Genomic DNA, 12,643 nt, shown 5'->3' with positions numbered 1-12,643 from the left:
TGTCAAAAAAAGACCAAAAATATTGAGACTATATTGTTCATTTACATGATCATTTTTGTAGTGACATTTACCAAAAACTGATGACTGGCATCAATTCTTATCATTCATCTATGTATGCTATTTTTATGGCCTTCCTCGCCTTTTTTCTGTTTCCAGTGGCTCTTTCATAGGCTTCCTCCCACATAATGGCATGTGCCTACGTCTCTGAAACACTAAATTCGAGCTATATGACAGGTACACTTCTAACTCCTAAGAGTTAGATCAGCTGGAACTGATACTGCCCTGTCTACAACTCCCTGAACCAGTGTTAAATCAGCAGAAACTGAGAGCACCCACTATATGATAGGGACATATCTAAGGTGGAGATGGCAGAGTATGTTCTTCTGGGTGCTTGGTTCCAGGGGAAATGGCACAGAGGAGTGTATGACGCTGACCAATCAGTACCAATCAGTGACATACACTTCTCATTGTTCCCGCCCAGCTTCTTTCACTGCACAATCACACTGTGCTGTGGATCATGCTGGGCTGGAACAATGAGAAGTGTATGACGCTGATTGGTCACTGATTGGTCAGCGTCATACACTCCTCTGTACAACGCCCAGTTGATAAAAAGTAAAAACACGCCCAGTTGTCTATTAAGAAACTAATTAGCATAAATCTAAAATTGCTCATTACTTGCTAAAAAACGATTGTTTTTCAAAATAAAAACCACTGTTGTTTTCTACATTACAGCGCCGATCAGATTATGTGGGGGATAGGGCACTTATAATCTGTTGACAGAGCCTCTTTAAGGCCTGTTCACATCAGCGTTGTCTTTCCGTCGGGGGGAACCCCTCAACGGAAAGGGAAACGGAAACCATAGCTTCCGTTTGCATCACCATTGATCTCAATGGTGACGGATACTTTGCTAATGGTTTCCATTTGTCACCATTGTGAAAGGGTTTCGTTTTTTTGTACGGAATCAATTAGGCTGTCGACTGCCCTATTGATTCTGTCAGAAAAACTGAACCCTTACACAACGGTGACAAACGGAAACTATTAGCAAAGTATCCGTCACCATTGAGATCAATGGTGATGCAAACGGAAGCTATGGTTTCTGTTTGACTTTCCGTCGAGGGATTCTCCCGACGGAACACCTTAACGGAAAGACAACGCTGATGTGAACACAGCCTAACAAGGGTAGGACATCTCATTCAGTTTTTGTTAATGAACGCTTATTGAAAATTTCTAATGATTGTTCATGTAAGTTATGGATAACACAATATAGAATAGGGAAGTTTTGAATCTCATACTCATTTTTATTAAAATAGGTGTATCACCCTAAAGAACCCATATAACCTTTGCATGTATTATTAAAATAAGAAACTAATCTAGATGATGACAACTAGAAAATGTTTAATTTGGTAGTGAAATTGATCATTTCTACTTGATACAATTGCATCACGGAATGATTGTGGTAAATGACTGTATTGCAAATATCAGATTTTCTGAATGTTTTGCATAAGGGCTCATTCAGACGAAGGTAATATGCGTCCATGTACTGTGCGTTGCAATTACTCACAGCACACGGACCCAGGCAATTCAATGGGGCCATTCACACATGCGTTGTTTTTCACGAAGCGTGTATCCGTTGCGTGAAACTTACTGCATGTCCTATATTGGTGCGTTTTCACGCACCTAGACGTCCATTGAAGTCTATAGGTACCTGAAGACCACAGATAGCACACGGACGACATCCGTGTGCTGTCCGTGTTTCACACATCAAATATATTGAAAAGCAAAGAAATACGTTTTTTTTTTAAATAAAGTGCTTGCATGGACGTAAAAAAAACGCATGCCACACGCAAAGCACACTGATGCCAATACGCAACACACACGGACAAGAAATGTAGGAAAATCGCTGCTTTTTTAAGCGCGCATATCGGACACGCTCGTCTGAATGTAGCCTTAGGTTTAACGATCATAATCACCATAGTTGTTACACTGATAATAGACAATAACAACATGCAGACAATTCAGTGCAGGGAAGGAGACAAATTTCCTGGAAAATGTAAAACAGAATTTGATATGAAAAGGCTGTAATAGTAGAAGAAAATGTATCTCAGCAGTTACACAAATAATCTAAAATCCATTTTGTTCTGAATGTGTTGCATTAAAGTGGTTTCTGGAAATAAAGAATAGGGCTAATTCATCTTAGCATGGGTGTAAATGTAAGGGGGTGCATAGATATTAGTCACACCTGAGCCATGGAGTATGAGGGAGTCCAAAGCCTCTCCTCTATATAAGAAGACGGCATTATTATAAATGGCACATGGTATGCGGAGGGCCAAGTGACAGACTCTGCCTTGTAGCCTGGCAGCAACAAGTTACTCCTGTGCGCTTTGGTACATAGCTTCTAAAGATTAAGCGTTGGCAAAACTGGGGCAAATTTCCCCTACATTTTTCTAAATGGAAAACGTGGCAGGATTAAATTGGCACCACTTGCTAGGCATGTTAGACACATATGAATGTATTTACACCAGTTTTCTGAATGCCATATTCATGAAGCTCCTACGCTTCTGTTTTTGGCACATACGAATGTGTCTGGAAAAGTGGGCGGGGCTTTATAGTTATAACAAGCACGACCAATTTATCAGCGTTTTCTACTTAGAAGAGTATGGGAAAATAATGCCAGACCCAAACTGGAATTGTTTTAAGATTACAGCAGATTCATCAATAGAGCTTGCACCATGTTGATAAATCTGGTGAGCGCTGTATTGACGAGATACTGCTTATATGTAGTATGAATAAATCTTCCCCATTCTCTTCCTAAGATACCTCATGGTTGGCGCACATACGCCGTTCAGCGACAACATTAAAACCACTGACAGGTGAAGTGAATATCATTGATTATCTCGTTACAATGGCACATATTAAGGGGTGGCATACATTAGGCAGCAAGTGTAAAGTCAGTTATTGAAGTTGATGTGTTGGAAGCAGGAAATATGGCTGCAAGGAAATTATCGACCTTTACAAGGGCCAAATTCTGAATTGGATTGGCTAGATGACTGGGTCACAGTATCTTTAACCGCTTCAGGACCGGGCTATTTTGATCCTTCAGGACCAGACGCCGTTTAGCCCTTTTTAGCACTCGTTAGTTAAACGGCTATAACTCTTTTATTTGTTGGGCTAGCGACGTGATTTTTGCATTGTTTTTTCCATAGACAATGCAGGTTTATTTTTTTTTATCATTTTTATACACATTCTTTTTTAAATTTTAGAATTTTTAGGCTTAAAGTTTGAAAATAATAGTAAAAAAAATAAGCTTTTTTACTTTTTAGCTATTTTAGCCATTACCCTTAAATAGACCTTTTATTTGTGATAGTCATTGTCTAATATAAATTGTAATATATTAAATGTCAATTTTAGGTTAATTGGCTCAGGGCTAGCATTACGACAATGATTGGCAGGGGAATTATTTTTTTGGGGCGGGTATTTTGCGTATTAATTATTAAATTTTTTTGCACTTTATTTTAAGTTTATTTTTTTATTACTATGGTCTGTCCCTCAAAGGTCCGAAAAGACCTTTGGGGGACTTTATTTTTTTTCTTTCGTCTTTTACACCATGCACAGCAGCCCCAGTTACAGGGGAAATCAGCCCTCTCATAGTGACTATTGCCACTAGGAGGGCTGTGCTTGGTCTTGTAAGACCCAGCAACAGTCTGCCACTAACCGCATCCCGGCAATCATGTGACCAGTGCCGCTGCCTCTATTCATATACACAGCTGCTTCTATCTTCTCCTCAGGGTCCCCGGCAGTCACTGACTGCCGGAGACCCGATATTCATCTGCCCGAGCAATTTAAAAGCTGCGCCGTAAATAGTCTATGGCGAGGGGTTTTAAGGACCCTGACCGCTGGCCGTATATACACAGCCAGCAGTCAGGAACCGGTTAAAACAGCAGTTCTTGCAGGTGTTCCCAGTAGGCAGTGGTTAGTACCTACCAAAAGTAGTTCACGGACAACTGATGAATCAGTGACAGGGTCATGGGCACCCAAGGCTCATTGATGTGTGTAGGAAGCGAAGCCTAGTCCGTCTGGTCCGGTCCCACAGAAGACGTGCTTTCGCACAAATTGCTGAAAAAGTTAATGCAGGCTATGATAGAAAGATATCAGAACACACAGTGCATCGCAGCTTGATGTATTTAGAACTGCATAGTTGCAGATCGTTGAGACTACCCATGCTGACACCTGTCCACTAGCAAAAGCGCCAACAATGGTCATACGAGCATCAGAACTGGACCATGGAGCAATGGAAAAAGGTGGCCTAGTCTATCATTATTTAATATCAGGTGGAAGGCTGTGTGCGTCGCTTTTCCAGGAAAGGTATGGCACTATGGGAAGAAGGAACACCGGGGGTGGCATTGTGATTCTCTGGGCAATGTTTTGCTGGGAAACCTTGGGTCCTGGCATTCAGGTGGATGGTACTTGACATGTACCACCTACCTAAATATTGTTACAGACCAAGCACACACCTTAATGGCAACGGTATTTCCTAATGGCAGTGACCTCTTTCGGCAGGATAATGTATCTTGTCACACTGCAAAAATAGTTCAGGAATGCTTTGAGGTACACGACAAGGAGCTCAAGTTTTTAACTTGGCCTCCAAATTCCCCAGATCTCAACCCAATCAGGCATCTGTGGGATGTGCTGGAAAAAAAAGTTCATTCCACCGAGGCCGTACCTCGCAACTTACAGAACTTAAAAAGGACCTGTTATGTTCCCCTAAAAGTTAATTTCTGACAGAGCGGCTTAAGTTCTTGCCCCATTGACGCTGGGTGGTCCAGACTGCCCAGTTGTCAGTTTATTCATGAATTAGCATATTGATACTGAAGAAACGGAGACACGTAGATATATCAACTAAACGCTGCTGGAATCGGGAAAGGCAGCAATCCAGGTATGGTGGCAAAATTTACTTTTTTGGAGACATGAAAAGTTTTCTTTAAATGATCTGCTGATAACTTCTTGGTGCCAGATACTACAGGACACCATCAGTGTCTTGTTGAGTTCAAGCCTCGACAGATCAGAGTTGTTTTGTCGGCATGCTGGGGCCTACACAATATTAGGCAAGTACCTTTAATGTTACAGCTGAACGCTGAATGCACCATTAATTGGCACATTTAACAACTTTTCTTGCTCAAACTACTTTTCTAGACACTTAAAAGCTGTCCAGGTAGGTGCACAGCAAGTACTATTATGTTAATTACATTTACAACAGAATTCTGATGGATTATGCTCAGTATATCTCACCATTATATTAAAAATTACTTATTATATAAAATATTGAGCTACTACATCCACAATACTGCATTGGGATCTTCCACAAATATTTCCTTTTAAATGTTTACTCTAAAGATGATCATGAAAACGTTTTGCTGTAAATATTTTGCTGTGCGCTTTTCATAGAGCTTTCTGTCTGTGCCAAAATGATAAGGGGGTCATAGCTGTGTTCTCTATCAGAACTAGCCCAGTGCTTCATTCGCTTCTTCTAAAGGCTTAGCAGCTTCACTTCTGCAGTCAAGGTAAAACCATAATCTTTTAACAGCGCGTTAAAATAAATGTATTGATCAGGATCTGGATTCCTTATCATAAGCTCTTTTGGGAAAATTTGCCTACAGTCTGACAAACTGGGGTGGGATTATATGTGGAGAGAGATAACTTAAAAGTATGCATATGTTGCTCAGAGATCATATAAAAAAGGAAAGAAATTAACCTCTGGTTTATCAGGAGAGAGCAGGTAAGCTCAATACTGCATATCATTAGCAAGAAATGTGCATTTCAAGAAGAGAAGAACAGCAGACACTTTTTGCACTATATGTTCTGAAAATACTCAACTAGGTAAATCTACCATTACTTTGCTTGGTGATATCTTGCATCTATTATATCTAATGCTGAACATACACATGGCTGTTTCATAGATATCTACTCCCGACTCCACTATAAACATGCATGCTTGGACTGGGCAAGTATGCATGTTTATTTCAATATGAAGAGCTGCTGAATGCCTGTGACAGCGCTTATCTCTAAGGCTGGGTTCACACGACCACATTAACGCCCGTAATGGACGGACGTATTTCGGCCGGAAGTCCCGGACCGAACTCAGTGCAGGGAGCCGGGCTCCTAGCATCATAGTTATGTACGATGCTAGGAGTCCCTGCCTCTCCGTGGAACTACTGTCCCGTACTGAAAACATGATTACAGTACGGGACAGTTGTCCTGCAGAGAGGCAGGGACTCCTAGCATCGTACATAACTATGATGCTAGGAGCCCGGCTCCCTGCACTGAGTTCGGTCCGGGACTTCCGGCCGAAATACGTCCGTCCATTACGGACGTTAATGTGGTCGTGTGAACCCAGCCTCAGGGGTACATGGAATCATGCAAGTTGAAATCCAACATTTGTTTAGTTAAAAGACCGGTGGGGCTGACCCCATACACATTAGACTGTTGGTGAATCTTGTCTGTGTATGGATAGCTTAAACCTCTTAACCCGTTAGTGACCGCCCCATAGTGTTTTTACGGCGGCCACTAACGGGCTTTATTCCGATGCAATAGCCTTTTCATGGCGCTGCATCCGAATAAGTAAACAGAGCAGGGAGCTGTCAAATCTCCCTGCTCTCAGCTGCCAGAGGTAGCTGAGGGCCGGGGGCATCCCTGCTCGACCGGGTGAGATTGATATTAGTATCGATCTCACCCGTTTAACCCCTCAGATGCGGCGCTCAATAGCGAGCACCGCATCTGAGTGGTTTTGGAGAGAGAGGGAGCTCCCTCTCATCCCACCCATACCCGGCGATAAACTCGCTGAGTGTCTGTGTGTCCAATCGCAGACGGGGGCCTAATAAAGGCCGCCAGGTCTGCGTGTAGTGAATACCTGCTAGGTCATGCCTCTGTCCCGCAAAAAAAACAAGACCTTATACAGCTATGTCGACGCAAAAATAAAAAAGTTATAGCTCTTGGAATTAAGGTATCAAATAGGCTGGTCATTAAGGGGTTAAATGAGTTCCATACTAATAATGATTGATGGCATATTACTAGGATATGCCATCAATAGGTTCAGGTTTAACCACTGGGACCCCCACTGATCACTAGAATAAAGAGGCTGCTGTGTTAGGTGAGATGCTGCGGCCCCTTCAGTTTTTATCAGACACAGCACTACCTTCATCAATGCACTGTGTAATCTTAGCCACATAGAAAGTTAGAGTATACATCTGTATTCTTTTTTTTTAACTGCACAAAGTTTTATACATTGTATATACTAGTCTAACATTTATATATCATGCGTAATAACTCAATGTAATTCCCTATTGCCAAAAGTTTAGCAAAACACTAACACCTTATTATGAAAGTAACTATGTGTTGTGTATTGTTTCAACAGGTGTAAACTTGGCAGCGTTTATCATCATTGTGTTTTCCTACAGTAGTATGTTCTATAGTATCCACCAAACTGCAAATATGGCAACTGAAATCCACAACCACATCAAGAAAGAAATGACCTTAGCAAAGAGATTCTTCTTCATTGTCTTCACAGACGCTCTGTGCTGGATTCCCATTTTCATACTTAAACTTCTATCTTTGCTGCAAGTTGAGATACCAGGTGGGTTCACATTTTCCTATTGAGTATGAGATTATAGCTGGATGCTAATTGGGTATTCGGAAATAAAGTGTATTTCCTTCCATTCTTTGCCAAAAGTGCATAAACTATTTGTCACGTAGTGTTCGTGGACCCACTGGGCCGTACCGCCTTGGTGGTATGGCAGCTTGCCAACAGGGAGCAGGTCAGAGTCTATAGTTCATATAGGGTACCTGTGGCAGCTCGGACAGTAGCAAAACAGACTTGGCAGGAACTAGGCAACAGGTAGACGTCAGGCGTGGAGAAGCAGGACATCTCAGCACAGCACGGCTACAGCTAAGCATGGCACTAGATCAGGATACAGGTTACAGGATACACTGGGAGCAGGAAACACTAGGGGACCATTTGCAAGACAGACTTGGAATACAACAACAAAGCTCAGGCGGGGGCTGGAACCTTCTTATAGCCCAGGGTGCTCTGGAGCAATTAGCTCAATCACCAACATGCGTGCGCTCTGGCTTCTTAAGTCTGGACTGAGCTCATGAGTGCACCCTGGTGGTCACTGTGGAGCAGGACGGCAGTATGTGCAGAGAAGGGCGTCGACTGGATGGAAGGAGTTCGTGGTCAGCAACCACAGATGTTACAATATTGCTATATAGCAATGAACTTGCTGATTACTAAGAATTGATGAACACATCAGGTCTTGGACAGTGATTCCAATAACATAAAATTATAATAAGGTAAAAAAGTGGATCTAGCATAATATTATAAGAAAAGGTTCGCTATTTTATTAGACCAAAAAAAAACTGTGCCATTTGGTTAAAAGCAGCTAAGAAAGATTACAGCGGACTCATACTTATGAGTTATTTATAAGGAGAGTGCTCCCCCTGCCTCTCCGTACCCCTTCCTGCCACCCCAATTGACCAATGGCTGCAATGTATCTGCATGAATAGGCGAGGGGTGCTCTCCTTATGAATATATCTGAGGTCACTGTATTCTATCTTAGGTGGCGCTATTAACCATTTGCTCTACTAGTACAGCGGACCTGTCAGAATATACTGCCTTTTAATGGGGCAGCATATTATGGGGACAGATTCACTTTAACCATAAGATTTGATGACTTGCGTGAGCAAAACTTTAAAAAAAAAAAAAATCCACAGCAAATGACTTAATATCATGAAACTCTTTTTGGGCAAAAACTGCAGTAACAAAATAATTTTCTCTCTCTAGCCCAATCTTTTCAGTATTCTCAATAAAGAAAACTATTGCAGATGCTTTTTGAAATAGGCTCATGTATTAGCAGATATTTGTTTGCATTGTCCAATGTCTTGATCAGCTGTGATATCTCTTATCAATCTTGGAACCCTATGTGTAAACCACATTTGTCGTATAGCTTAGACCTTTGAGTCCTGTAGTTCCCCAGCTGTTCCATATGAATTTACAGATATGAAATAAGCAGTTTATCTTTGATGGGAACAGAACGATACCATGAGATGTTTGAAGTGCTTGCCAGTATATAGCAAATCAAGAAGCACAATCAAACAAACACCCTTTATTATCCGAGATGTTTAGTAGACTAGTACATCTGACACCAAGGAATGCTTACAAATTCCACAGATTAGAAAAAATCCTTAAAGGCTAAGTAAACCTTTGACTGACATTTTTATTAAAAAAAAAAAAAAACACTTTGTGTGTTTGGTGCAACTTTCAAACTATTTTTTATTAAAAATTCTTTTCACTTTTTGACATACAGCTGTATACAGAGCATCTGTCTCGTTCACTAAGATCCGAATCCGTCAGTCCCGCAGACATGACAGGTTCAGTGTCAGCGGGTCCTGTGTGTCTCTGACACGCATGATCCACCTGTAATCTATCACATCTAAGTAATGACGTTAGATGTGATGGATAACAGGAGGACCCGCTTTCACTAAACACGTCAGTCCCGCGGACCTGACAAGTACAGGATTCAGGGAACAATACAGCTGCTCCGTATACAGGATACAGACCAGCTGTATCTAAAAAAAAGTAAAAATAATTTTTAATAAAAACTAATTTGAAAGTTGCACCAAACCCACTGACAGATTTTTTTTTTAGACAAAAAACACTTTCAAAGGTGTATATAGCCTGTAATAAGTTAACAGTGCTGGCAAAAGGAATAGAGTGAATATCACAAAGGTTGAGGGGTAGGGTATATATGCAACATATCATTTTGTTCTATATATATTTAATATTGGCAATTTACACACACAGAGACTAAGGCTGGGTTCACACGACCTATTTTCAGACGTAAACGAGGCGTATTATGCCTCGTTTTACGTCTGAAAATAGCGCTACAATACGTCGGCAAACATCTGCCCATTCATTTGAATGGGTTTGCCGACGTACTGTGCAGACGACCTGTTATTTACGCGTCGTCGTTTGACAGCTGTCAAACGACGACGCGTAAAAATACAGCCTCGGCAAAAGAAGTGCAGGACACTTCTTTGGACGTTTTTGGAGCTGTTTTCTCATAGACTCCAATGAAAACAGCTCCAAAAACGGACGTAAAAAATGCTGCGAAAACGGCGCGAAAAATGCAGCGAAAAATGCGAGTTGGACAAAAAAACGTCTGAAAAGCAGGGTCTGTTTTCCCTTGAAAACAGCTCTGGATTATCAGACGTTTTTGGTGACTACGTGTGCACATACCCTTACGTCTGAAAATACGGCTCCAATACGTCGGCAAACATCTGCCCATTCATTTGAATGGGTTTGCCGACGACCTGTATTTTACGCGTCGTCGTTTGACAGCTGTCAAAAAACGACGCGTAAAATTACAGCCTCATCAAAAGAAGTGCAGGACACTTCTTGGGACGTTTTTGGAGCTGTTTTCTCATAGACTCTATTGAAAACAGCTCCAAAAACGGCCGAAAAAACGGCACGAAAACGCCGCGAAAACGGCGCGAAAAACGTGAGTTGCTCAAAAAACATCTGAAAATCAGGTGCTGTTTTACCCTTGAAAACAGCTCCGTATTTTCAGATGTTTTTGGCTCAGCGTGTGAACATACCCTTAGACAATTACATTGCTGGAAGGCATTTAGCATTTTCCTATACACATGGCAGTTATTTAATGATTATATATACAGGGTGGGCCATTTATATGGATACACCTAAATAAAATGGGAATGGTTGGTGATATTAACTTCCTGTTTGTGGCACATTAGTATATGGGAGGGGGGAAACTTTTCAAGCTGGGTGTTGACCATGGTGGCCATTTTGAAGTCGGCCATTTTGTATCCAACTTTCGTTTTTTCAATGAGAAGAGGGTCATGTGACACATCAAACTTATCGAGAATTTCACAAGAAAAACAATGGTGTGCTTGGTTTTAACGGTACTTTATTCTTTCATGAGTTAATTACAAGTTTCTGATAAAGATAGTGGGGCCATTCTTCATCAATGGAAACCTCAAGGCCACGGGATATCTGAAATTGCTACATGATGATGTGTTTCCCTCTTTATGCACTGAAGCTGGCACGTTCCCTGAGTTTTTCCAGCAAGATGGTGCACCACCACATTATGGGTGTCAGGTCCGAGCATTCCTAGATGAAGAGTTTCCTGGAAAGTGGATTGCTCGTCGTGGGCCAGTTGAATGGCCCCCTAGGTCTCCCGATCTGACCCCCTTAGACTTTTATCTTTGGGGTCATCTGAAGGCAATTGTCTATGCTGTAAAGATACGAGATGTGCAGCAACTGAAACTACGGATACTGGAAGCCTGTGCTAGCATTTCTTCTGCGGTGTTGCTATCAGTGTGTGAAGAGTGGGAGAAGAGGGTTGCATTGACAATCCAACACAATGGGCAGCACTTTGAACACATTTTATAAGTGGTCAGAAACTTGTAAATAACTCATGTAAGAATAAAGTAACGTTAAAACCAAGCTCACCATTGTTTTTCTTGTGAAATTCTCGATAAGTTTGATGTGTCACATGATCCTCTTCCCATTGAAAAAACTAAAGTTGGATACAAAATGGCCGACTTCAAAATGGCCGCCATGGTCAACACCAAGCTTGAAAAGTTTCCCCCCTCCCATATACTAATGTGCCACAAACAGGAAGTTAATATCACCAACCATTACCATTTCATTTAGGTGTATCCATATAAATGGCCCATCCTGTGTGTGTGTGTGTATATATATATATATATATATATATATATATATATATATAGATATATATATTTACAGTATATATACACATGTATTACACGTGTTCAATTTTAAAAGCGTATGTTAAAATTTGAGCAGCATTTAATTTTCTAGAGTATACTATAGAAAACCTACTTAAAAAGCTGAGTAACTTTGTACATATATTACTTACGTGGTACTGATCCTGTTACGGTTGGTCTTATAGTACTAAGCTGCATTCACAGTTATGTAGACTTCAGAGCTGAAATCTTGCAACTTCCCTTGCTTGTTTAAAGAGGTTGTCCAACTAGGACAATTACCTTTCTTCAGGCAGCTCCGCTAGTGGTGAACTGATCACTGGGTGTCTGGCTGAAGGAACCCCCGGCAATCAGCCGCTATTATCAGAGAAGCGGCAGGTGCACTTAAACACTAAATTAGACTACAATCCAAAATAAGCGGCAGCACTCCAATGATATAGAAAAATCCAAAATTTATTCACCCAACATACAGGCAACGTTTCACCTTCCCATTGAAGGCATTTTCAAGCTTGAAAATGCCTTTAATGGGACGGTGAAACGTTGCCTGTATGTTGGGTGGATACATTTTGGATTTTTCTATATTATTGAAGTGCTGCCTCTTCTTTTGGATTGTGGTCTAATTTAGGTTTGAGGTCTTTTGTCAAGATTCCTCTGAGGATAGGACCCACTACATGCTACAGTACAGCTCCTAGATCTCGTTTGTTCCTTAAACACTAAATTTCATGGAGTACTATGGTACTCATTTAACCCCTTTCTGAAATTTTATGTACATAGTCAGGAGGGGGGGAGCATGGAGCGGGCTCACGGACTGAGCCCGCTTCATATGCCACAGGTGTCAGCTGTG

The 12,643-nt window shown here is 41.3% G+C and overlaps 1 protein-coding gene across 1 annotated transcript in view; it reads left to right on the top strand.

Moving 5' to 3' along the window:
* The window catches only part of RXFP1 (relaxin family peptide receptor 1), a 341,714-nt gene that overhangs the window by 319,987 nt on the left and 9,084 nt on the right, over window positions 1–12,643 (top strand). The window contains exon 17 of the mRNA XM_075849676.1: window positions 7,409–7,627. Within this exon, the coding sequence (XP_075705791.1) occupies window positions 7,409–7,627 (219 nt within the window). The remainder of the gene's footprint in view (window positions 1–7,408; window positions 7,628–12,643) is intronic.

The sequence above is a fragment of the Rhinoderma darwinii genome, chromosome 1, assembly GCF_050947455.1.
Source record: "Rhinoderma darwinii isolate aRhiDar2 chromosome 1, aRhiDar2.hap1, whole genome shotgun sequence".
NCBI lineage: Eukaryota > Metazoa > Chordata > Amphibia > Anura > Rhinodermatidae > Rhinoderma > Rhinoderma darwinii.
Note: the sequence above shows the minus strand (reverse complement) of the source record. Positions and strands in the feature narration are given on the sequence as shown.